The sequence below is a fragment of the Triturus cristatus genome, chromosome 7 (genome assembly GCF_964204655.1).
Source record: "Triturus cristatus chromosome 7, aTriCri1.1, whole genome shotgun sequence".
NCBI lineage: Eukaryota > Metazoa > Chordata > Amphibia > Caudata > Salamandridae > Triturus > Triturus cristatus.
The window spans coordinates 787,804,359-787,831,791 of record NC_140590.1 but is presented as its reverse complement, the minus strand read 5'-3'; the positions used below and the strand labels follow the sequence as shown (position 1 = coordinate 787,831,791).

Here is a 27,433-nt window from a genome sequence, read left to right as displayed (position 1 = left end):
TCCCACTGATTAGTGAGGCAGTACAAGCTGTCTTTAAAACAAGGGAAATGGATGGTCCTCCTGCAAAACTTCTGAGGCTGCACGTGGATGATTCGCAATCAGAGGATCATGAGGAGGAAGATAGACAGTGCCGTTTTGTGCAATGAGTTGAGCTCTCAAAATTATTCAAGCCTATCAGAGAGAACGCGCAGAAAGAGGGGAGACTCACTACGAGGGGCATGAGTCACTTTCCTTGTTCCTCCTTCGCTTCCAGCCGTGAGGGGAACGGCTTCCTGAATCACCGCTGGTGCCCGCACTACACTTCCCAGCAGGCTTTGGTGGAGGCGCCTGCTGGGGACGTCACGCCGAGTGCCAGGAGCCGCCAGGCTTAGCGTTAAGAGGCTCGCAGGCATACCGCAGCGCAGGACACGCAGAAAGAGGGGAGACTCACCGCAAGGGGCACAAGTCACTTTCCTTGTTCCTCCTTCGCTACCAGCCTTGAGGGGAACGGCTTCCTGAATAACTGCTGGTGCCCGCACTACACTTTCCAGCAGGCTTTGTTGGAGGCGCCTGCTGGGGACGTCACGCCGTGCGCCAGGAGCCGCCAGGCTCGGCGTTAAGAGGCTCGCAGGCATACCGCAGCATGGGACGCGCAGAAAGAGGGGAGACTCACCGCGAGGGGCACGAGTCACTTTCCTAGTTCCTCCTTCGCTACCAGCCGTGAGGGGAACGGCTTCCTGAATCACCGCTGGTGCCTGCACTACACTTCCCCACAGGCTTTGGTGGAGGCGCCTGCTGGGGACATCACGCCGAACGTCAGGAGCTGCCAGGCTTGGCGTTAAGAGGCTCGCAGGCATACCGCAGCGCGGGACGCGCCCGGGCCAAGGGCAGGCCCATCCTTGCCCGTCATTGCCAGAAAGAGGCAGGGCAGGGCCACCTCCCTTTCATCTGCTATTAAAGGTCCTCCATAGAGGTACTGTTGTCCCTTTTTCGAGTTATCAATCACTTTACTTGGCTGGTAGTAAAGGTGCCGTCTTGACATCTGGAAATCCACAATGTACTTTGCCTTGATGGACAAGGCGTGATCATCCGTTACACAGTAAACCTGTCTTTGTAAGATATACTGGACTAAAGACTCTGTCCTATGTGCCTGGATTTTGCACTGCACCTTGCACTTTAGTGCCATTTTATTGATTAACTGTTTTTATTGATGCTGCTAATTAGGCCATAAGCACCTAGCACTTTTTGAGGTTTATAATTAAGCCACTGAGGAGTTTTGTTTTTTGCTATTTTAGCAATTTGTGCTCTAGCTTTGAATTGTATTTTGCACATGGTATTTTGCACACTGTATTTTGCACATTGTATTTTGCATATTGCACTAAGTAATTGGCCAATATTATCAGATTTGCATTTTATTAGGGTCTGGTGATTTTTCATACGGTGTCCACAGGCTAATAATAATGAGTAAGCGGAAAATAAATACGGGGAAAAATGTGGTCGGCACGCTAGATGCCTTCAACTTGAGGGCTGAATCCGCCCTCATTCATGAAATACAAATGACAGAACAAAGGTTATCTCTTGATCCACATTCCCCGCTAGGTAGACTTTCCCTAACCCCTGCACTTTCCGACTCCTTGTCGGCACTAAACCAGGGCGCTTCCTCAGCTAGGCTGAGCCCGCCTCCATCTGCACCATCAGTTATAATGATAAACCCTGGTTCTTGCTCTTCTCAGGAGCATGAACCTTCTCCTGTGAAAACTAAGACAACTACCAGAGGGCAGAAAGCTAAGCTTAAATTAGATTGTAATAATGAATCCTTCTCTACAAAAAGAAAGGGTCGAGGGTGTACAAAATCAAAAAAATCCGTATAGTATTTTCTGTCCCCCCCACAAGTGTTGATAAAGAGGGTAATCCCACCTCCATGAATCAGACTATGTCAGGGCAACTAAGTGATAGCACCGAGGAGGGGAATTTTTGGAGAAGGTTAGAAACTATGTTATCCACCTTACTAGACCCTATGTTTCAAAACAAAAGTGTGATAGAAGCTAGGTTGGCCATACTAGAGGGGACATTTGGCTGTAATCCTCCAGCTATGCCAACAGTTAGCCCAGTCACAAGCATAGACGACACAGCCATGAGGGGTAAAAGAGCTGTGTGGGAAGGAGTAGGGGGTGGGCCTATTGGAAGGATTTAAGCAAATGGTGAGGCACAAGACAAGAATGGTATTAAACAGCACCAGGCCCAGAAATCCAGATACCCTGGCTACTACATGCCAGCCCCCTAGTAGAGTAGGAACCCCCATGTCCCACAGGGAAAGGGGGCCAGAGGGCAGGGACCACCAGTCATTGAGTCTTCCGATTATAGACCTTCCACCTGAATCTACCACATATGTAGTGGTACTGGGGAATGTACCTCCTCTCCCCAATGGGGTAAAGGAAGACTATGTGCAGCTGAGGAATAAATTAAATCACTGGTTCACCCACAATACCACCTTGGGAAACCGTGTATCCAAAAATATCCTTATGGCACGCAGGGTTAGTTGGATAGGGAGCTCATGTAAACTGGACACTGGAGATTGCGTTATCGTAAATTTTGGCAACCCCTCTACTGCTGGGCGTATCTTATCCAGGGACATCAGTCTCACTCCGTTAACCGGATCTGTTATCAAGGCTTTACCCCTGGGTTATTTCTATAAGCCTGCCCCCCACAGGGAAATGCCAGAAAATGGTCACAGGATACGCCAACGAGGAGATTGGTTAAATAACCCAGCTCCCAGGCAACAGTCTTTCACCTTAGCCCACGTAGCTCCCGATTCAAATGGGCAGCTTTGTAGCACCCATACATTGGCGTTAGATAACAGATTCACAGTTTTATCCGGATTGGAGAATTGCGATTGACTGAGGGCCCTTGTACCTCCCGGACCACTACCAGCTACACTGCCTCAGACTCCAGGGGTGGTAGCTGTGAGCCATACAGCTGTGAGGCCTAATAATTTTTTATCTTGGAACATTGCTGGGTTGGCTAATAAGTTCCAAGATCCTCGGTGGGTATGCTAAGTGAAGCAATACACTGTAATCAGTCTCCAAGAAACGTGGTCGAAGGATTGCGATCTTTTCTTAGAAGGCTACAAGGCATTCTTTGTCCCGGCCACTCCATCGGTGAGCAGTAGACCAAGGGGTGGTCTAGTTACTTACATCTCTGTGGCCGTTGATTGTCAGTTGCAGGTGGCCCCAACCACACACCTGGGAATTCTGGCACTGTCAGCAAGTAGGGGGGATACTAGATGGGGAATCTTCAACTTCTATAACTCGGCGGCTGGTCCGCATGAGGCGTGTAATATTACCAACTTGCAAGCAATCATAAAACAATCTATGGGCCATAGAATTTATAACCTTTTGGTCTCTGGTGATTTTAATATACACCCTTGTGGTAACCCTTCAACATCTTGCATCTCGGAGCTGGGCTGCCCCTGCATGAGGGGCTTTCATTTTGAACATCATCCTCAAGGGGAACTGTTGAATAACATGTTAAATGAACTAGATCTGGTGGTCATGATGTCCTTAAATGGCCCTCACACCAAGTTCCCTGTACCAACGTTTAAAGGAAATGGAAGAGGATCATTTATTGATTTTATTCTAATTTCTTCGTTGCTACAATCCTTTTTTAATGGTTTTAATATTGCAGAAAGTGAATTCAGTGACTATAACCCTTTAACAGTCTATATGTCGGGCCCATTATCGACAAAAATTGGGGAGGCCTCAAATAGGGGTACTCTGAAACCGACAGATGGAAAGCGCAGACTAAAATGGTCCCAGGTGTCTCCCGAACGTTTTTATAATAAGGTGAAAACATCTTGTGCCCAGGAACTGACACTATGTACATCTGAGTGGTCCACTCCTAATGAGATCCTTGGTGCCTACGAGGCAATAGCGCAAACAGTGGGTGAACTATTAAGTGCTCTGGCTAGAGGCACCGTGTCACATGGCCCCAGATGGTTTGACTCCCATTGCTCCAAATCAGCTAAGCGGCTGAGGAAAGCTCTGGCAGCCAAACCAAGAATTCAATCTGAGGTCTGTGCTTGTCATAGGGAATACAAGTTAGCCCTGACCAAACGCAAAGGGAGCACTGAAGGAAGATGCCTGGAAGGAGCTGATCGACTCTAGCACTCTGAGGAACAGCTCGAGGTTTTAGAGTGTTGTGAATGGGCCCCTGTTTGACCATGAAGGGGGGGGGAGGGCTTTGTGGCTCACATCACAGAGGAGGAGTGGGTACTCCATTTTAAAACCATGTTTGACTGCCCGCTTGAGCCTATCCGCAGAGAACCCCAGAATAGGAAGGATGGTGTGATAAGTTTTGATAGGAGTGAGATCATGGAAGGGATTCTAGGGCTAACTATCAATAAAGCCCCAGGCCCAGATGGGATCCCCCTGGATTTATTTAAGTCAGACCCCTTGTTCTGGGCTCAGATTCTGGAGTCCCTATTTAATGCTGCGGCAAAGATTGGGTGTCCTCTGTCTTGGGCTTCTTCAACCAGTCCCAGTTTTTAAAAAGGGCAATAGAAATAGTACTCACTGTTACAGACCAATCTCGCTTATCGATTCAGTGGTCAAAGTGGTGGGTCATGTCCTTTTACAGAGATTAACAAACTGGGCAGATGAGAATAAGATCATGTCGGACGTCCAGTATGGCGTCCGACTGGGGCGCTCCACTGTTGCTCAGTGCCTTAATTTATTTATGATACTGAACAAATACACTGTAGTGCATCCGGGAACCATTCACCTTGCTTTCATGGATTTGTCATCTGCTTTCGACTGTGTAAACAGGGCTAAGCTATGGCAGTCCATGAGGGCAATGGGGGTGGAAAATAGCACTGTTAACTTTCTGGAGGACCTGCATTCATCGACTAAAGCCATTGTCAGGTTCTCACAAGATCTGCAGGTAACAAGGGACTTTGAGATTAAGAAGGGAGTCCGGCAAGGCTGCATTTTGGCGCCTTTTTTATTTAATTTTTATATTAATGAATTAGATAGTGTGCTAAGGGAAACTAGAGCTGACTTCCCCTATGTAGGACAGCGGGGCATTCCAGTCCTGCTTTACGCGGATTACGCCGTCCTAATATCCAGAACTGAACTGGGTTTACAAACTCTTTTAACTGCATTTTCGGGATTTATGACAGAACGGGACTTGTCCATTAATAACTCAAAGTCCTATGTCATGAAAGTGGGGAAACATATGAAAAAGAGCTTTCAGTTCAGAACCGGCAATGATAAGATTCCCCGTATGAATGTTTTCTCTTATTTAGGGGTCTTATTTGACGATCAACTTAAATGGGACCCATTAATCCAGAAAATAAAGGGGATTTGGTTTGGGTCAATGCAGCAATTTTTAATTTTGCCTCTAAAGTGGGGAAGAAACCGACTGGAGCTATGCTACAAGTGTATCAAGCAAAAAGCTTAGCCATAGCAACTTATGGCAGTGAGATTTGGGGATATACAGTAACAGAACCCCTCCAGGTAGTGGAAAATGGGTTTCTAAAAAGACTATTATGTGTCCCGTGAGGAACCTCAAACATGGTGGTACATGAAGAACTGGGGGTTTCCTACCTAAGTGATACTCTTGCTCTGCGTCCCCTGATTTTCTGGCTAAAGTGTTGGTTAAATGAAGATCTAATCCTCACTCATTTGATCTTAAGAGAATGCCTGTCCTTAGATAATGTGGCTCGTATCCCATGGCTTAATTATATTAAAAGAGGGTTTGAATGGATTGGGCGGGGCATTTTATTCTTTAAGCCAGATGCTATTATAAGAAAGGATGTGGAACTAACCAAGACTGCCTTTCTGAGCCGAAGGCAAGCAGATCGAGATGCAGTAGAGGTACGGAAACCGAGTGTCTGGGCATACCTATTGCTTAAATCGACGCCACTGTCAGAACCATACCTTATGGGGTCCCTGACGACACATGAAAAATTTCTTTTAATCAGGTTCCGGATGAATCTTTTCCATCTCCTCCAAGCAAGACCCAAGGGGGCTTCCAGAGGTCAAGTGCTAGCGTCCTGTGGCTGCGACGGAAAGTCTCCTCAAAAATTGCTGCACTTTATGTTCTTTCGTAATTTGTATGAAGTCCCCAGGAGGCATTTTTTAGTTCCTATTTTAAAGAATTAAAATTTTAATCAAGTCAGACCAGCACTTATGTACCTTCAATTGTTGAAGGATGATTGTATCATTTTTATAGTAGGGTTTTTAAAAGCATCTGTGAAATCTAGGCACTTTATGGACATGTAGAGTCTACTCATTTAGACATGTTTTTAGATGATCTATTGTGTGGTAACGGAGTTTGTTTTTTAAATTATGTTAATAATTTACTGTTTTTATGCACTGTATTTGTGTAACTTTTATGGTTTTGCAAACAAAAACCGAATAAAGTTTATTGACTGTCTGACTGACTATCAGAGAGAATCTGGGTGTCCCAGTTCCCGTTGATGAGGAAATGCAGAGGTATTTTTTTTTACTAAATACCAGCACCATGTTCCTGAAACTTTGCCCCTGCATGGTGTGGTCCATAAAATCCTTGCACATGAATAGAAGGATATTAACATGTTATCCTTTAGAGGGTTTTGCTGATGAATTTCAGCATTCAATAAAGATGGTCAGCCTGATGGCTGGGCTTTCTTCATAAGGCATGGTTCCTGTGTTCCATCAGATACTCACCAAGTTTAGTCTACCTTGGCTGGACCTCTTTGCCTCAGAGGAGAATACAATTCTTCCTCATTTTTGCAGTTCCATTCAGTCACACTTGAGCGATCAACGCTCTGGCTATTCCTTGGCCCAGCGGTCTACTTTATGGGTTTCCTCCATTTATTCAGGAAAATTCAGGAGGATTGTGTGGAGGTTCTGGTGGTGGTGCCAGAGTGTTCCAGGAGACCATGGTTTCCTCTCCTTCTACAGCTAGAACTCTCTCCTCATTGGCGGTTTCCAATTTTCTGTCCCCTCTGAGGTCACTCTGTCTCAGTCCTGCCTCTTTCATAAGCCTGAGGCTGGGGGTATGGCACTTGGCACGCTGAATTTGTTGGCTCAAAGTTCCTACACAGAGTTAACAAATTGTATTCAGTTGACTAGGAAGAAATCCATGCAGAGATACTATAGTCACCATTGACAGAATTTTGAAACCTGGTGCCGGGGGTAAGAGCTATCCCTTGGTACTTGTGACCCTGTTAAATGTCTGTAAGTCTCTACTCTTCGAGCTCAGTGGACACCAATTCTGGCTTTTCGAGGTTCTGCGGTTGAGCCAGTCGCACCTCTTGTCTTGTTGCTCTTAAGGAGCTTTTTTAAAGAGGCTAGTTTCCTGCTCACGAGTCTCTTGTTGGGATCTGCCTTTAGTTCTCAATGCCCTGAAGGGTCCTCATTTTGAGCTTTTGGAAATAGCAGATCTTTAATTCAATTCTGCGAAAGTTTAATTTTTGATTGCCATTTTTTCTGGTAGAAGGGTCAGTGAGACTGGGGCTTTTCTTTTATCATCCCCATTTTCAAGAATTTGTGATGATAAAGTGATTCTTTCTCCAATCCCATTTTTCTTGCCCAAGGTAGTTTCAGATGTTCGCTGTCAGTAGGATTTTGCCCTTCCTGTTTTTTTTTTCCTGATCTTTGTCTCGAGAGGAGGAGAGGCTCCATTCCCGGGATCTTCTCGAAGGTCTTTCTATTTACCTAGGTAAAATGGGTTCTTTTCGGAAAGTGGCCTCTCTTTTTTTGTGGCTTTTCATCTATCTGGAAAGGATCTTAAGCCATCTTCATCTACTCTTTCCAGGTGGATTAAGTTAGCTATCATCCATGCTTATGATGCTGCTAAAGTATTCCTTCTCTTGTCCATCCAGGGTTGCTCTACTAGGAGCATTTCATCATCCTGGGTGATGTTTTTAGGGGCATCCATTAAAGATATTTGTAATGCTGCAACATGGACTTCATTTAATACTGTAATTTCCCAGTTCGGTCATCAGCTGGGAATGGCAGCTTCTTCAGACTTTGGTTCACATGTCCTCTCAGCTGTACATTGTGTATAATATGTGTAACTATGATTAAATATGTTCACTGGTGTTGCATCATAGAACTGTATTTGCCTTTTCTTTTTCATAACCGATCACTATATACTTGGGTATTGGCTCATTGTGTAAGGGCTGGGGTAGGGTGACGGACGAGGAGGCAATGCCCGGTTACTTACTGGTAATTTTCATCACTCCAAGTCCAGGTCTTGAGACCCACCCTCCCTCCCAAGTTGGTTGAAAAGGTGATTGCTTTATTCTGCATTTATCTTGGTATTTTCAGGATGTGGTCATGATTAGTTCCTCCCTTTATGCATCCTGGGTAATGGGCACAATCAATTTTTAGACGTAGCTGGGTGATTAGTTTCTGTGGAGCAGGAGAACTGCTTATTGTGTAAGGACTGTGACAGGAAGACCTGGACTTGGAGTAATGAAAATTACTGGTAAGTTACTGGACATTGCTTGCAGCGAGCACAAATACATGCAGTCCGCTTCAACTTGCGAAACCTTTATACAGCGTGTCTTTTCAAGTTCGAAACTTCCCAATTTGCAATCATGGCACACTTTTTTAGCTTTCCAATTCACTAATGTAGACCACTTTTATAGTGGTGCCTGTATCAGTCCAACCCTGACCCTCGAGAGTGAGTTGCCAAGCTCTGGGGCTGAAGCAATATGCTGTGAAGTAACCATGTGCCAGAGAATGCAGAAAATACTGCCTACAGGCACAAAATGTCTTAAACATGAGTTATAAATAACTTTAACATGTGTATTACTCATTCTCTAACACTTTTCAAATGTGTGCTATTTTCTTCTGCTTGCTGGTATATAGCAAAGGGCACTAAACTGCGTCAGTGTCATAAGTGACACTTAAGGCTGACAATATCATCCCAACAATGTCATTCGGCGTAAGACCAGTAAAAAGCTGGCTTTATTCTGGGCACTGTTACTCCTTCCACTGCTGCCAGTGTAGCATCGACACATATCATATGACTAGTGATAAAACAGAGGCACAAAAGGACTGGTAAGAAGGATAGAAGAAACTCTGACTACCGTACCACTGAAATGTTATTTTCTGTGCTTCCCCAACCACTTACTGCTGGCCTTTAGGTAACGGGAAACAATATTCATGGCATTACTGACCATAACATATAAGCAGGCAATAAAAGGTTTACTCTGCTCTCTATGCTACTGCCTACTATCTAATCATGGCCACAAAATAAACTCAAAAACATGACCTTTTTAATGACATATTTGTCTACTATAAGCCAGAGACATGCATACTGAGCAAGCGCTGGCTAATCGAATAGGTCTGGCCATAGCAAGCTGGTGTGATGGTTATGTTTTTCAAGTGTATGTCACAAACATTAAAACAAGTGGAAAAGAAAATAGGCCGCCACCTAACCATTGTGGCCATATGCTTGTGATAAATAAAGATGTAAATTAAAAAATGACTTTATTTTTAAGAGAGCAGTATGGATGCGTCCTATAAGGCTAGTGCATTTAGAATATGTATAGAAACCTTTTTCGTTTTAATGCACTTGCAAGGAAAATCTGATTCTTAATCGCACAAAGAAAAGATGCTATTGGCTTTGAAATACTATAACATGATGATACGGGGTAAACAGACAAAGATGACAAAAAATAGAAAAGCGGGAGAAAACGGGAGAAAAAATTAAACATTGCAAAGTAAAGTATTAGCCCATCAGTTCTGGCAGTAAAATACACATTTTCTTAGGCGTATGTGCAAAAGCGATCAGGAAAAATAACCCCAATAACAGTGCAAGATGCTGTGTGGGTGAAAGTTGAGCACATGGGATCGGTGAAACAGGCCAGTTCTAAAAGGCAGTCAAGAATCACTGAAAACATAAACAGGGCCACATACTGCATGATCGCTGTTGTCAGGAAGGAGATCAATACTCACGTAACTCTGGCTTTCCAGTGTCATTTGTGTGGTTGGATGCTGAGTGGAGAGGGTGTTGGAGGGAACTCCGAACTCTACCTCATCTAAGCAAAGTGAGACAATGGTTTAAATACATCAAACAATGGCGGTAAAAGTCCCAAAGCATTTTATGGATCACAAATGAATTATCCTGTTATCCTCCTTAAAATAGTCCAGGCAGTCACTAAGGGAAAAATTACCATCCCAACCCAATCACTATCAGTAATTTCAAAAACACTTGGCAACTCTGATATAATTGAGGAGGAACAGTTACTGAGAACCGCACGAAGACTAAACTCTCAAATTACTATGTGGACCAAATTCAGGAGAAAATTATTAAAGACCTTTATACACACATGCTCCACTACTGGGCTAAATTTGTGTATCTCTTCCTCAGCCAGGGAGTGCTTTCTGACTGCCTCAAAATTGGACATATAATCCTACTCCCCAAACAACCTTCTGCAGACGCAAATGAGCTTAACAATTTTTGTCCCATCTCCAACCTCCCTTTCCTTGCAAAAATCATCGAAAGATGTGTAGCAGGCCAACCTATCCAACATATCTGAAACAACAACCTCCCAAAGCAGCAGTTGTTATCCAAGGATCTGTGGAGGGCAACATGTAGGTTGGTATCCTTATTTTGATTTGTTAGAGCAGCTTAAGTACAGCAAACGAAAACTAGTATTGATGATTGGTGGCCTCAAGTGAAGCACTGGCATGTGCAGAGTCATAGGCATATTGCCTGCTGGGAAATGTATTTTCCTTTTTGCAGCGAAGTCTAAAACTTTACTTGTCCTCCAATGGACTCCAAGGCAAGGAGAGCAACAATCCTCGGTGTTGTGGCCTCACGGTTGTCCCGGGCAAATTCCCAGGTCCGTGCCCGCTGTAATTGCGATGGTGCACTCCCCTCGGCGTAGGCTGCCGTGAAATATCATGCTCCAAGTTGCCCAAAAGGTCGGGGATGCTCTCAGGCAACAATTAACATCCTGCCCTCCATTTCACTTGGACTGCCTTGCCGACGCGTTTCGGAAATGTGTTCCTTCTTCATAGGCATTTGGCACAAAGTTCGCTGCTGTACATCACGCCTTTATTGAAGTCAAGCCTTCTGATAGGCTATCGTGTTTATTTAAATCAAGCCTTCTGATAGGCTGTCGTGATTTGTCTCTTGCCTCCTGATAGCATTTTCAAAAGAGTCGTAGGCATATTGCCTGCTGGGAAATGTATTTTCCTTTTTGCAGCGAAGTCTAAAACTTTACTTGTCCTCCAATGGACTCCAATGCAAGGAGAGTAACAATCCTCGGTGTTGTGGCCTCACGGTTGTCCCGGGCAAATTCCCAGGTCCGTGCCCGCTGTAATTGCGATGGTGCACTCCCCTCGGCCACAACACCGAAGATTGTTACTCTCCTTCAGGAGGCAAGAGACAAATCACGACAGCCTATCAGAAGGCTAGATTTAAATAAACACGACAGCCTATCAGAAGGCTTGATTTGAATAAAGGCGTGATGTACAGCAGCGAACTTTGTGCCAAATGCCTATGAAGAAGGAACACATTTTCGAAACGCGTCGGCAAGGCAGTCGAAGTGTAATGGAGGGCAGGATGTTACTTGTTGCCTGAGTGCATCCCCGACCTTTTGGGCAACTTGGAGCATGATATATATATATATATATATATATTACCTACTGGCGGTCGCCAGTAGGTAGTTATAGTTAGGACCACGTTTCCATAGGAAAACCTCAACATTCTATTTTGAATATATATATATATATATATATGTGTGTGTTTATGTGTGTGGTAAACAAGGTCAAGGCTGAGTTCATTTGACGTGGATTGCAGAGACATGTTTTATAGTAGGTTGTACTTTAAACCAAAGCGGGTTGCAAAAATTCTGTGACAAAAGCCAAAGCTTCTGCTGACAATAGGTTATCCATCAGTGGCTGTCTGGGCACATGCATTTGTTAAATAGTTGTAGAACAGTACTATACACAAATTCTATGTAATACGAATGTTTATAAGGTGTTGATATCTATTTCCAAAAGTTTACTGAAGATTTTGAGGCATTGCAGATTTTTAAATAATGTGGAATGTAGGGGTAATGCACTACAAAGTGTTTTCTAAGAATGGTTCTATGGTAGGATGCCAATGGGGTCATGTAATTAATGTGTGTAGTATACTCTACCAAACTATGACAGATTGTTCATGGTTACTGGCAGAAAGGTGTTTCATCAGTGGAAAATGCATATGTGTCAACCTTTTGACTTGAATTGCGGGTGGTCTGAATTATTTAAGATGGTGATCCTGTTGAGGTGAATAGAGTACAAACTCTTTTTTGGAGGGTGTTCAAGGGTAGCGAAGGGGGTGACACTATTAAAGTGTAAGGAGGTATTTTATTTGTTAGGTGTGTGAATGCCAGTAAAAAGAAGGTATCATCCACCAAATGTGGGTGATTTAACAGATATGCTCTGTGTCCGGCATCTGGTCAAAGATTATGGGCCTGATTTAGATCTCGGTGGACGGGTTACTCCCGCTCAACAGTGACGGATATTCCATCTGGTGAAATATAAATCCCATTATATCTCATGGGATTTGTATGTCGGTGGATGGGATATCCGTCACCGTTGTGATTGAGTAACCCGTCTGGAAAGATCTAAATCAGGGCCTATATCCAATAACACTTGACTGATGATAGAAAATGAAGCAAAGTTGTAACGTGCTAAACTACTTCAAGTACACAAACCCTAGACCACGCTGTAACAATGACAAGGTGATGTCATCAATAAGTTCATTTGAAATGGAAGTGATGTCATCAATGATCTAATTTTACATGCAATGAGTGGTGTAATGTATGCTGTCATAAGCAGTGCATGACAGGTGTGCAAGTTATAGTTGGTTCACTAATTAATAACTGGCAAATTTCAGGGGGTTTCGGTTTGTAAACATCAGTTCTTATCTCTTTTCAACACCTAACTATAAACTTACCTTAATTTTGTTTCAAGAAATTTCTGAGGTTCTTGATTATATTAAAAATTGAACATATGTCCAACCCCCTTAGGCGAACTGTGCCCAACCTGCTGTAGCCTAGCCAACCCTCGCTGCACACAGCCTTCGGATTACCAGTAACAGATCGACATATTACCTGTGATCAAAGGCTCCCACACACTTCAGATGCTGGAATTTTATACACATTATCTGAATCAGCAGATTCTTCCACCAAATATGTTGAGGCTTCATAAACATTACCTGGTCTGATTTCCCTGACTTGCTTCTTGGGTACTGGGACAGGCTCCAAATCTGCAAAACAGCAAGGGAAGAATGTGAGCTATTATCCAAAGATGTCAGACTGTAAAGGGCAGGCAGGGGGTTTTGTGTCGTGGCATAAGTATGCCTGTTCCAGGAGCTCTAATTATGTCCATGTGGGTTTCCTGCTGTCTTGTATGGCTTTCTCCTGTCTGTCCCGGTATCAAGGTGAGTTTGACATGAAGCCTGTCTGTCTACCTTCAGTTCAGTCTACACTTGATGCCTTCCATTAGATATGGGTCTATATGTTGGGTCATTGTTTGTCTTGAGTCTACAAAAGTTCTGTCTGGGTATCTGTCACAGAAGCCATGTGTTTTGGTATTTATCTCCAGTTAGTTTGATGTCTGTCAGTCTCTGGCTGTGGGTTTGTGTCTTCAGACAACTTATGGCCTGTCTGCCTCATGGTCTGCCTGTCTCGTGATCTCTATATGAGGCATAATAAAGCACATTTTCCAGCTATGTCGATTTACGTGTCTGCTACAGTACACAGACTCATTATCCCTCTTCAGCAGCAAAACATGTATTTAGCATCAGACATATCTTGCTACCAAAGCACTGTATATGAAGCAGAAAATATGTGTGCCAAAAACATGGCGTCTCTCTAGTAGCCTTCCCTATCAGGATGAACACCATCATGTCCTTATAGACTGTCCTTATAGAAATCAGCTATAGAGCCTTCACTAAATACTGTCCATAGCCAGTACATATTTGTAAGAAACTGGATTATTATTTGGGATGGGTTACTGCGTAGCCCAAGGAATTATCACACCCCTTCGCCCCATGGTAGCAATGGCCAGTGGGGTAATAAAAGCCCCTGCTGCCCCTGTGATGCGGGGGGCTCCCGAGCTGCAGGGGGTTCCCTCTAGCACTGTGCATGGGCGGCTGGCCCCAAAGCTCCTGTCTGGGTCTGAGCATGGGGGCCCCCTCCATTATGTTTGCAGGGGGGGGCTCAAGTTTTGTTACACCACTGGGTATGGCACAGAGCAGACAGGCTTCACTTAGGGCAACGTGTAAAGCATTTATGCAGTACCAAAACAGTAATAAAGATGTAATGCAGAACAATAAAATTCCCAAACCAAATTTGAAAAATAGGGCTTAACTTAGGACAACGTGTAAAGTATTTATGCAGTACCAAAACAGTAATAAAGTTGAAATGCAAAACAATAACATGCTCAAACCAATACCATAACCTATTTCCTATTTTGTGCTTCTCCAGTGCCGCAAGGTCATATGAATGGTAATAGCGCTTTGTAAATATCATCACTCCACTGCATACAAAAAACTAAAGAAACAAACATTGTCATTATCAACAGCAAGAGCTCTAGCTTTCACCAATGCGAGTCCTATTGCATTGCAAATGTTTATTCCATTTGGAATGTATAGAGGCAGCCGAGTGTTGCCTTTTATGCTTGATGAGGGCATCCCTGGCTTTTAGGCCACTGGGCACCGGTTCCTATTCATGCATGCAAATGGTACTTTCCTGAGTAAACACCAATTCATGGCAGTAATGTGTAGGGCAAGCCCAGGGTTTGGGTGGTGCATATGCAGTTTGGCACACACTCTTTCATAATAGGGGTAGCTACTACATCAGCCTGCAAGCTGAAAAAACGGTGTGGCTAGTCAGGCATTCATTCACGGCATGAGCACAACAAGCATTTACAATGCAATAGGTCTCACATTTACGCGAGACCTATTGCATTGCAAATGATTGGCATCACAACAACGGGAGGGAGGGCCGGCGACTGTGTTTTGAAGGCACGGACAACGGGCGGATGGGGGGTCGAAGGCTCGGACAACAGGGAGGGAGGGCAGGCGGGGGGATTTTGAAGGCACAGACAACAGGAGGGTGGGGTGGGGGAAAAGGCACGGACAACGGGAGGGCGGGGGGGAGAAGGCACCAAAGCACGTCGTGCCTGCAGTAGGAGAACCTCATTGACGAAATTAGTGCTCACAATCTAAATAACACGTACTGTGTACACTCGAAGTAAAGGGGCCAGTCGCCATGGAAGGTGACAAATGAGGAGGAGGTGGCACTAAGGAGGAACTAACAAGCCTATTGGCAAATCAGAAGCCAGCATTTAGGACAGACAATGACACAAGCCAATCGCAAATATGGGCGGAGAGTGGGCGGGGCTTCTATTCACCTACTCCTCTACAATAAGCCTCGCGGAGCAGCGCATGCGCGCTGGCTCTAGGCTCGACCTAAAAATGAGTGGAATGAAGGTCAAAGTTCAAAGGGGTCTCGCTGGCGAACACACAGGTTAAGTGGTTTGGTAGGTCTGGCATGGTGTGGGGTCCGCTACTCCTGACGGTAAAAAGTCTACTAGCAAAGCGCTGCAGGCCTGGGGGGCTAGTTTTACTTCTGGAGGTTGGGGGTAAATGACCTCATGATGACCCTAGTCGAGGCCAACTGCTACAGGCAATTAAAACAGGTAAGACAGCGATAGCTGTGATTGTTGGACCTTACTGCATTGTATGGTCCGAGCTCATCCCAAGGTTCAGCTGACGGGGAGCAGTGGGTTACAGGGCCCACAGGAAGGTGAACATGGCAATGAATAGGCTTTGCAAGAGCATGGACTGGGAGTTGGTCAGACACGGGCTGGACAACATGCAGGTCCCATGGTACTACATCGAAGATGGGATCCACCTAGCAGGGGTTGCTTGAACGTCATAATCAGAATAATATTTAATCTGTTTTATAATAAAAACTATAAAAAAACAAATAAAGCAACAATATCCTTTTCACAGCCTTTTAGGAAACACGCCACATGGTACAGGTACATTCATTGAATAAAATCTGTAAATACATAAGGCAGGACTAACGTGTCTGTATTTTTTTCCTTTGAGCAAGGGGATAAAAAAAGGATTTGCGAAGTTTCTCATGAAATGAACAAAATACCATAAAATGCATAGTATGTTTTATCAAGATGTCCTCAAATCCACATGAACCTAGCAGGGAAATACTTGTCCAGTCCCTTGTAACTGCCAAAAATATTTTTATTAAAATTATTCTAAACTTAGTTAATAAAAAACGATGACTATTAGCTGAAACAAACATGCTGTACTGGGTCAATAATCTTCATAGTTTGACATTACAAAAGATGGTGCCGTAGGCTTAGTCAGCTCACGTTGTTCCCTATCTGCTTGCTTTCTCACAAGAAATGAGGGTTTAGTCCATAACAAGTCGCCCTTGGATATAAAACCAAAATTTCAAATAACTCAAGTCTCCCAAGGTCTCTAAAAGTAGTTTTAATGTCATTCAATCAGTTCCTGATTATAGTTTGAATAATCTCTGTTTCCTCAGACCCCCAGACTGAAAGCCACAGGAGCAAAGGACGCAGTTGTAAGACATCTGATAAATATCCTTGGCCCAACTCCTCCTGAGCTATAAATGCGGGAACCCCCTGCAGCAGAGACAATAGGCGTTGCATACATTTACTTTCAACAGTTTGTAAGGTTAAATTGTCAATGAAGCCTCAGATGTTGCTCCCATAGGAGGTGACCACGACACATTGAGATTGATACATCTTTAACATCGTCAACCAAGGTTTATTGCCCACCCTCGTTGCGAAGTTGAATATTGAAGATATAGTTCTGAAGAAGAGATGTCTTTGTGCTAAAATTAATGAGGATTAATGAGCAGAGCGATTGAACAATACCATTAAATAGGGGAATGTACTTTATAGGTTATCATTTGAGCTGCCTTGTAACCTCTTCCAAGTGCAACTTCCAATTGGGAAGAGATAGAGATTTAGAGTTTGGGATCCCAGAACTCACAATTTAAAAATAGATCTTTAGTGAAGTTGGTTTTTGGAATGCGTGTTCGAAAATGGCACTTTTAGAAGTGGGCATTTTCTTGCTTTACCATTCTGTGCCTCTGACTGCCTGTGGAATCCACATCTGGTTTAGGATGACAGTTGGGCTGCATGTACATTCACTGTAGACAGTCACACAAAGAAAGCTGAGGTATGACCTGCATACCCTGATGGCCCATCACCGGGCTGATGGGTCTTCCTGAGCTAGAGGGAAAGGAGGAGTTGACACTGACACCTGAGTGTGAAAGGCAGGGGCCGGTGCAATACAAAGACTTTCCTTTGAAGTTTGTCTACTTCTGGTATTAGTACTGGAGCTGTGACACCATAACTTCAGAGCAATTCTGGATCAAGAGGAGATTCTGCCAAGAAGAAGAGCTGGAGAACCTGTAGGAGGGGGACTGCCACTCTCCTTGTTGCTATGTTGGGTTGGCCTGCTGCTTACTGTTTCTGTCTTGGACAGTGAAAGGACTGGACTTTGCTTTCCGCATGATGCTTCCCAAGGTTCTCCAAGGGCTTGTGTGTGCTTGCCTCCTGTTAAGAAGTCTCAGGTCTATCAAAGCCTTAACCTGCATCCCCTGAATTCCTCTGCTGGGAGTTGTGACCTGCCAAGTGGTGCCAATTCCAGTTCTGAGCCCTTTGAGGTAGTTATGCTGCAAAGAAGCCAGAAAATCTACGCCTTTCAGTGCCTGTTTTTCCTGCCACAGTCTTGCTGTGCAGCTGAAAACCCAATGCATCACCGCGATGCGGCTGAAGAATCAATGCAGTGCCTGCCATGTGGTTAAGCACCGTGCATACGATGTCCGAGACACCCACTCCGACGCAGATCCTGCGGCTGAAGAAATCGCCGCATCACCTGCTCACGTCTGGTAAATCGCCACAGCGCCTGTTTCGTCACTGCCGCATTAACCCCAGCGCGTCAGGATTTTCAACACATCACACCTGTGTGCCAACTTCCTCATCGACATAGCCCAGCAGTAAGGAACCAAAGTCGCGTGTCCGGAAACAGACACATCACCTCCCCTTGCAGTAAGGAATCAACACATCACCTACCTTCGGAGTACGGAATCAACGTATCACCTCCCCTGCAAGTAAGAAATTGACACATGGTTTTGTTTTCCAGCGCTTTATCTCCCATCTCTGATTTTGACACATCCCAGGAACTTTGTGATAAAAGTGATCCATCCATAGTTTCCTATGGACTGAACTGTTTTGAACCTTTTTAAAGTGATATCATTGCTTCAGTATGTTGGTGTTTTGTCGTTTTGGTCTTGTCTTATTCAGTGAAGATTGGTCAATTTTTCGAAACTGGTGTGGTGTCCATTTGTAGTGCTTTAACTGTCTTACTGTGTGTTTGTGTATAAGGGCTTTATACATTGCCTCTGAGATAAGCCTAACAGTTCGTCCAAGTTACCAAGGGGGTGAGTAGGAGTTATTTTTGGGTGGGGAACACCTTTACCCTGACCAGAATAAGGGTCTGAATTGGACAGGGTGTTAGTCACTGCCAACTAGAGACCCCCATTGCTAACAGTGCCCATAAATGAGACAAAGGAATGCAATAGCCTCTGAGGCCCCAGTGATGTCCTGGAGAATAAAACAGTATCGTCGGCAGAAAGTAGAGCTGGAATCGGGTGATTTCCCACTCAGGGCCACCTAAACCAGTATATTTTCTAAATGGGTAACATTTAATGTAAACAAAAAGTGTGCCATGATGCAACCTTGATGAACTTTCCAATTTATACTGAAAAACTATGTACGCTCTCCATTCAACCCTTATCTAACCACAGCAAATTGCAATACATTACATAAAAACAAGACAATGTTAATGTCTATGTTTAAATAAAAACAAAATTTTCTAAAGTTTATCCCATCTGAAAATGTCAAAGGCCGAGCTAAGGTCCCTGAATGCAATGTGCCGAACATCTTGCCTGGCCACTGTATATTTCTTAATGTTCAAATGGAGATTTAAACATTGGTCAATAGTTCCCAATAAAGGTCTAAATATATACTGCTATGTATGTGGTTGTCCTTAGCCCAAGTGGTTAATCTATTTAGGATGATCCGCCCTATCACCTTTGCCACCAAATTGATTAAGGAGACTGGTCTCTAATAGCAAGGGTCATGTTTGTTGCCTGTTTTAAACACAGGTACTATTATGAACTGTGGCCAGGTACCACTAAATACTGTGGTCTTAATAGTCATCATAAGGAAGGAAGCCCACATCATGGGGTCGGATTTATACAAATGTGATAGCACCCCGTCCAGTCCCGGTGCCCAGTGGCAGAATATGATGGTGGGCCTGAGAGTCTCCCATGTCTCACTGAAATTCATTGGCCTTGGGCTGAATGGGTAGTGGGTGGGCCCCCTGGAGGAGTTAGGGACCCCCCTGCCCTGCAGAAGCTGCAGGAGCCTCTGTTACAGCCCAGCTGGTGACTTGTTCTTAGTTATCAATCGAAAAGCATCACTAACTTTATCCAGAGAAAAGCGAAGGTTAGAATTTTCCAATGGGCCCCTCGGTCATTAAATCCAGGCCTAAAGAATGGCAGATCCCACTCTCAGGAGGAATCTGAGAACAAAGGGATGCATCCTCCAAAGGAGAAAAAAGGGTCCGATTCACAATGTCCCAAACAAGTGTACAGTTTGTGAGGCTACTTGCTTGAGTTAGCTTGAGTTACGCAAGCAAGTAGCGTCTCTAGTAACAGTACTTTCCTGCCTTCAATTGTTTGATTATATCTAGTATGGCAAGCATCCACTTCCTGTCTTGCTGCCCTATTTTGTTCTTTCGAGCAGTCATCGGGCCCGATGCGCTATAGAGCACTATCTCCTCATCCGTCTTCCTCTCACAGTCCTAACGTATGAGTTTATCTCCATTCATGCAGAACCTATTACTAAACTTGACTTTTCCTTCCCAATCCAAGATGGCCCCCAATATAAAAGGGTATAAATACATCACTTCCTGGGAAGGACTTCCTGATTCCTTTTTCTGCAGCTGATTAGCATCTTGGCTACAGGTACGTTTTTCTATTTTCATTTTGTTGTTTCAGGGCTGCTATAGCGATTTGTTTTTTGTTTCGGGTGGTCGTGCTTGTGTGCAGGGCATGCCTGTGCCGGCCTATGGAAGGTTTGACCCATTCTTTTTCTATTTTTAGATTTTTGGTCTCAGTTTCCCTAAACTTTTATTGTTGCAGTCACTGTGAAAATGTGTGCAGTACATTGTGTGGCTCTATCAGTGCAGTCTAATTAGATTGGCATGCGTGTGGCATCTGCATGATCACGAAATGGCTTTACAAAAAACGGGAGAGGGACCCCAATGGCAAAGGAGAGGGGCACCAACAAAGACCTCAGTCAAGAAAAAACCTCCTTGTCAACAAACCATTCAAACCTATACTCCTTTCATACCAAGGGGATGAGGATGGACAGCAGCAGCATAAAAAATCAATAAGAAGAAATAAATCAGACAAATTTATTGGATATAATAAAAATGGTGTACACAATCAATAAAGTTACTGATGCAACAAAGAGACAAATTCTTTGTATCAATATATGAATATTAAAAAACATGTAAAAAACATGTAATGTACTCAAAATTAAAACACGACCTATACAATAATGAAAAACACAACATTAAAATTGGGAACAGCATGGGAGGAACAAATTCAACTTATAGTCTTGTTCACATAAGGAAAACACCAAATCAGAAAGTTGCATAAATTGTGACCAGAATCAGTGTCCTTATCAATGATATGTCACACAAATCAGTGTTACTGGATTTTGAGTGGTTTTCCTTTATAAAAGCATCGACGCGTTTCGGTGGGCCAAGATTCACAGCCGGCACCTTCTTCAGGAATAATATAGTACAGTCCCAACAATTAAAATCATAGATACTTTCATGAATCCTTTAGTAAGCAATGTCCATACGGATCCTGCCAGCACTTCTGAGCTTATTTTTATATTCTTAGACGATTCTTTAGTATCACACACCTGGTGTTTGGTTACATCCAGTCTTAATGGAACAGAGCTTAGCACTTCTTGCCTGGCTCACAGACATGCCATAGTGTCTATGTATTCTGAACCTAGGTTTTCATGAGACCTTAAATTCTGTATATGTGGTCGGTAACCGTGCCAACGTCTGATATATAGAAAAGAAGATAGGTTGTGTCCAGAGACGGTGCCGAAGGGTCACTCAATCTCTACTTGCTCGGATGTGCGTGGCACGGTCTTCCTCGTCGGGAACAAATGAAACTCACGAAATGGCACCTCTGTTGTGACCAGGTGGTGCATCCTTGTTCATCTGCCTGTCTTTGCAGCCGGGGGGCAAGCTCAAGGTTAGCGTGCCTTGTCTTCCAGCCGGCTGCCTGCTTCCTAATTGGCGCCTCCACTTCTACTTGGGGGCACTTCCTGGCGCTTCTGCCTGTCCCTTTGCAGTGAGCAGCGAGCGAGCAGGGGTGTGGGCAGCGTTGACCTGGTTACAGCCAGCTTTTTCAGGAAGTTTCCTGTGCTGGTCTGGTTTCTATTCTGGGCACCATGTATTCAGTGGCAGGTTTGGGCATTTTGGAAGGGCCCTCTCTGCTTTTTTTACTTGGCTCTGTGTTTCCCTCCTTTTTGGGGTTTTAGACTTCTTCGTTTGTGTAAAGTATGTTGCTGGGGATCTTCCATAGGTGGCTGGCTCATATTCCGGTATTGCTGTGTCCCATGTTGTCCCGGCTGTCTTGCAGCTGATGCGCTAGCTGCATTTCAGGGCTAATGTTTGGTTCCTTACCTGGAGGGGGTAATGAGGTGCTTATGGGTCGTTTGTGCTGTCCCTGATGGGTTTGAGTTTGGATTTTAGCTTTTTGTTATTTTCTATTGCGCTGCTTGCTCCTGCGGTTGCTTTGTTTAATCTGCTTGTTGAATTGCCATGTATTCTGCCCCCTCTACTGGGAGATTGAGTGGCCAGCTCTGTGGGTGGGTGCACTCCTGGTACTTGGGTTTCCGCTCCTCTGTTGGGCTCAGGAAAAGGGATGTCAGTCCGCGCATAGCTCCGGTTGTGGGAGGTCGCTTTTGATCTCATGTGTGCACTATCTTGTTGCCTCTTCCTTCCTTCGTTCCAGTACAGTGCTTGGTGGGCATGGCCCCCTCTCTTTTGCCGGTTAACATGGGGACACGGGTCCGCCAGGTTCTTGGTGGCGTATTGTCCTTTTACTTTGGCTCTTTGGTGGGCATGGAGGTGAGCCATGCTTCCATATGTCACTATGCTGTGGTCTCCTCAAGAGGCAGAGGGGGCCTTTCCTTGAAGGGTTTTGCTTCGAGGAGGGGGCTCCTCACTTGTACTAGCCCTGCTACAGATGATGATTGATGCAGCAGGGTTTATGCTTTTGCAGCTGGAGCAGGAGCTCTGAACCCGTGTATCCTAAGGCTTCATGTTCGGCTGTTCCAGATTACCATCTGCGGATGTGGTATTCAGAGGCAGTTTGTTATACTCTGCTTTTTTTATCATATGTGTCCCAGTTTACCTATCTCCTAGCTGCTGTCAGTGTGAGTGTTGACAGTGGAATGTTGGTGTGACTGTGATGCTTGGAATGCTTGGAATGCTTGGGTGCCTGTGTGGATGAGTGCTGACAGTTGGAAGATGGGCTGTGCAGCAGGCAGGCTGCTCCTGGTGGGGCTGGAGAATAAGGAATACCAGGCCGATGGACAAATGTACATAATTACCAACTTGCAACATGAAGTTAAGAAACAAATTCTTAAAATATAACTCGGCTACGTCTGGTGGACACAACACAGTTTCATTTGGGCTCAAATATGTGGGTTCTGCTGGCCCTAATTTCCAGTTTTTGAGTCCGATTCTCGTCTTCCTCATTTTGCTTTGTGTGGAAAGTGGGTAGAAACAGCTGAGGCAGGTTTTCCTCTGTTTCTTTTGATGGAGCAAGGACTCGTAGAAAAGAGACTTGCCTGAAAACAATTCTCTCCTATAACTCATAACTTCATATTAATTGTGTATTGTGTAATTAATATGCACTACATTACATTTATAGAGAAAAGAAGAAGCTTGCCTATGTGTCTTATTAACAAGTAACTCAAGTGAAATCTAAAATGGCTGCTAATGCAGGAAAATGTAATGTGCATACATCAACTGCATCTACGCAGTATGACGAGCTGTCGCTTGGAGGGAATTTCTGCACCTGCGCAGACGCTTTTAAAATGGCCGCTTGGAAGCTCACATGCTAAGCATCTGCTTTACTTAAACTAAATGAAGCTATTTTACTAATTGCTAATGCGGGGAGAACATTTATAAGTAAATGGGAATAGAGTAGAGATAGGTGGTATACAGTGAAATCATTTATTTTTTAAACTAATATACATTTTCTTGACTTTTCCTATTAGTTCGTATTCGGGCCTTTGGAAAAGATCGAAGTCTATATCCCATGTGACCGTTACACATGGGCAGACTAAGTGAGCCAGAAGCCACGATGTAAGCCTTGAATGCCATCCAAGAAAGAAACAGCAACATACCCTGGGAACCAGCACGATGTCCTCTGAAAGGAAGAGAATTTATACGAAATGTATACTTTGTGTTTGATAAAATTGTGAATACGGGTGGGAATAAAGATTTCGAATAAAGAATTAAGGGGCGGGATCATTAGACAATGAACTAAAGAAAATATTGGAAAACCGGCATGGTGTGATGATCATCCCCTTTTGCCTGTCCAACCAGAATTAGGAGTTTTAGGATATTGAAACATTAATGGGTGGTACATGACTTTAGAAAGGTATAATTGAGGCAGGTTAGTTAGTTTAGAGAGACGGTGATGCTGTCCGAGTGAGGCTGGTTTATCACTGGATCACTTTCTCTAGGGTATCCGCTGGGGAATTATGCAGTAGCCTTTCCCTCTTTGGTGTGGGTTGCCTCTCTGCTGGCAGGTCTTTGTTCTGGCGGGTCAATTGGGGCTGCCATCATTCCTCCTGGGTTGATTTTCCTTCAGTGTTTGATCCTGACTTTTCTGATTCAGCTGGGGTCAGGTGTGTTATGCCATGTTCTGGCCCTCATGGGGGGTCCTTCAGGTTATTCCTTATGTGTCACTGTAGTAAGTGTCTCTCCAGCTGATTCTGCCTCTCTTCTGGTAGGCGGATTCCTGTCCTCTATTGTTTTCATGGTTGCCTCTCTCTGAGCCCTGTTTGGCGATCTCCCCAGCTGTTCTTCTGTTTCCCTGTCCATGCCCTCCAATACCTTTGGGCTGGAGTTCGTACCCAGGTTTGTTCCATGCTTTGCCTCCATTGATGGGTATTTTCCATTTGCTGGTGTCCTCCTCTTCCCTTCTTTGGATGGCTGACTGGTTGCCTCCTGTTCTTTTTCATGCCCAGTTGGTGGTTCTTTGGGTGACCATGTTGTTGCTGGGGTGCAGCTTCTTGGTCAACTGGGGTTAGTCCCTAGTCCGGCCGTCCCAGGATCTCCTCTTCATCGGGTCCACTTCAGCTTGGGGTTGGGGGTGCTCTTGGTATCGGTTGAGCTTTGTGTTCCTCTCCCCTCCCTTATGTCCTTTCACCTTCTTTGCCCCAGGGCTTCTGCAGGAACGTGGCTCTGCAGTCTGGGGGTGCTGCCCTCTGCTTTGCTGCTTTTTTCCCCTTGGGGAGGGAATGGCTGTCTCCCCTGGTTCTTCATCTCCTGAGGCTTCGGTGCCTGTTGTCTCGAGTGTGTGAGTTTCTAATTCCAGTGACTCCTCTACTCCCAGAGATCTACAGGGGTGGTGGGTCTCTCCTCTTTTTCCAGTGTTTTTTAGTTGGTTCCTATTCCTGGCCTGGTTCTACCGACCGATGCCGGTGGGTGGGATAGGGTGCTCCTCTGGGTGTTCCGCTGCTCTGGGGTGATGGAGTCGGATGGTGACGCTTCGATCTATCCTTGGGATGGGCTGGCGGCTGTTCTGATGGCTTTTTTGTTTTTCCATCCCCTGTTGTTGCACACGGTGGTGTGTGTTCTGGCAGACACCCAGCTTGTCTGCTCCTCTGTGCATCAGCGGAGTGGTGTGTGCCCCTCTCTGTTTCTCCTTTTCCCAGGGATTTGATCTCTGGGCTATTTCCCGTCTTGGCTCACTGAAGTCTATCTTCCAGGGAGGGTGTTTGGGCCTGCCGATGCCCTGAGTTGGTCCATTCTCTGTGACATTGGATTTGGGACTGAAGTTTTTCATACCTTTTTTCTTCAGTTTGGTCTCCCTTGGCTGGCTTTCTTCATGTCGGAGGTACATGCCCTCTTTCCCCATTTTCTGCAGTCTGGCCCCATCCTTGGGGGCTTGGGCGGTGATTGTCCTGGCTGTTGTTCCATGGCCCAGGGACCTCCTTTCTTTTTTTCTACCCATTCCCCTTCTCCCTCAGTTTGTTCAGATGGTGGTGCGGGACCTGCTGGTGCTTTGGTCGTGGTGCCTTTGGTTCTCTTGTCTTCTCCATCTGTTGGTGCAGCCGCATTGAGTGGTGCCACCTCCTTTGTCACATGGGCATCAGCTGCTTCTGCCTCTTGACTACACTTCATGGGTTGTGGTTTGTGGTCTGGCACTTGTGTGGCTTTCCCCCTTGGTACCAGGGTGTTCGTTTGATGTTGATGCCCTGATCCGACAGTGAGTAAGTAAATAAGTAAAGGCTTATAAAGCGCACAAATGCCGAGGCGTCTTGGCGCTGGGGAGAGCAGGACGATGGAGAAGTCTGGAGGGGCTTAATCACTGTTGAGGATGGAAAAGCAAGGTTTTAACCTGACTCCTAAACTGGGATCTGGAAGATAAGAGCCTAATATTGAGTGGAAGTTCATTCCAGAGCTTGGATGCCAAGAAAGAGACATCCGCCTCCCCATCTGGTCTTGTTAACTCTGGGGACGTGGACCAGGGCTTTATTGGCAGATCTTAGCATCCTACGGGGGGCATGCCATTGGAATAATTTGCGGTAATCGTTAGCCCCCCCAACCCCCATAAAGGACTTTATGTGCCTTAAACTGAGTTCTCTGCTTAACTGGGAGCCAGTGCAAGTTTCTGATTGCGCCCGAGAAAAGGTCATATTTTGGAGTGTTTAGTAGAGTACGTGCAGCCGCATTCTTTAGGGATTGAAGTTTTAACAGCTAGCAGTTGTCAGCGCCTAAGTACAAGGCGTTACAATAGTTTAAGCGGGAAAGAATAAGAGCCACCACAACCTTTTTCCTCAATTCCGCAGGTTAAAAAGGTAGAATTTTACGAAGAATTTTTGAAAGAAAGTAACAGGCTGATGTCAGCTGATTGATCTGCCCTGAGAAGTTGAGCTGAGCATCATATAAAAAAACATGTTTTTTCACTTTAGTAGCAGGAACAGGGCAGGCCCCAGCCACTGCTGGCCACCATGCTCGGGTTCAGATAGGAGGACCATTTTCAAATTCAAATACCATGAACTCTGTCTTGTCCATGTTTAATTTTAAGTAGTTCTTATGCATCTATTTCATGATGTGGCCAAGACGGCTATGGAATCTCTCCGCCACCGAGTCTGCCATTAATGAAATGGAGATAATAATTTGGGTATCGTCAGCATACGATACTAGCGAGAAGCCATGGTCCCTAATTAGTTTGGCCATTTGGGTCGCAAAAATGTTGAACTGCATTGAAGAGAGTGCTGATCCTTGTGGCATTCCCCCAGGGAGATAAAATTTGCCTGATTCTAGGGTGTTCCAGCACACCCTCTGACCCCTAGCAGAGAGGAAGGAGGTGAGAATGGTGAGCGCGGTGTCTCCGACTGCCTCCAGCCGTCGCATAAGTACAGTGTGATTAACCATATCGAATGCGGCTGATAGGTCAAAGAGGATCAGGATGGCCCTGCCACCCTTGTCAATTTGCCATCGTATTTCCTCCGTGGCCATGATTAATGCAGACTCCGTCGAATGGCCCGAATGGAAGCCATGTTGTATATGATCTAGAAGGTTGTTGGAATTTAGGTAGTCCTTGAACTCTGCATTTTTGGCCTTTTCCAAGACTTTGGCTGCTAGAGGCAAACAGGAGATAGGCCAGTAATATTTTACCTCAAGAGGGTCAAGAGATGGTTTCTTTAAGATGGCTCGGATGCAAGCTTTCTTCCGGGAGGTCAGGAAGATACTAGTGTTAATAACATTGTTCAAGAGGGGGGCAAGTTTGACACTGACTTTGTTTGAGACACCATGAATGATGTCCGGCGGGCATGGGTCAGTTGGAGATCCAGACTTTATAGCCAGTAATAGGTCATTTACACTGTTGGTTGTCAAGGAGGAGAAGCTGGTCAGGTGACAGGTGTTAGATGTCACGTCTTCTGTAAGTGTGGCCTTAGGGGGGGCAGAGCTCTGGCTCTCTAATTCCTGATATATTACATGAACCTTTGACTGAAAGAAAGTAGCAATTTTAGCACAGACAACTCCATTACTA

General features: G+C 44.9%; 1 protein-coding gene across 2 annotated transcripts in view; it reads right to left on the bottom strand.

The window, feature by feature from the left end:
• The window catches only part of LOC146810573 (hepatitis A virus cellular receptor 1 homolog), a 120,534-nt gene that overhangs the window by 37,635 nt on the left and 55,466 nt on the right, over positions 1–27,433 (bottom strand). For both annotated transcript variants that reach the window (XM_085617614.1, XM_085617615.1), the window contains exons 3-4: positions 13,189–13,239; positions 9,933–10,015 (exon numbers count right to left, since the gene is read on the bottom strand). In XM_085617614.1, the coding sequence (XP_085473740.1) occupies positions 9,933–10,015; positions 13,189–13,239 (134 nt within the window). The remainder of the gene's footprint in view (positions 1–9,932; positions 10,016–13,188; positions 13,240–27,433) is intronic.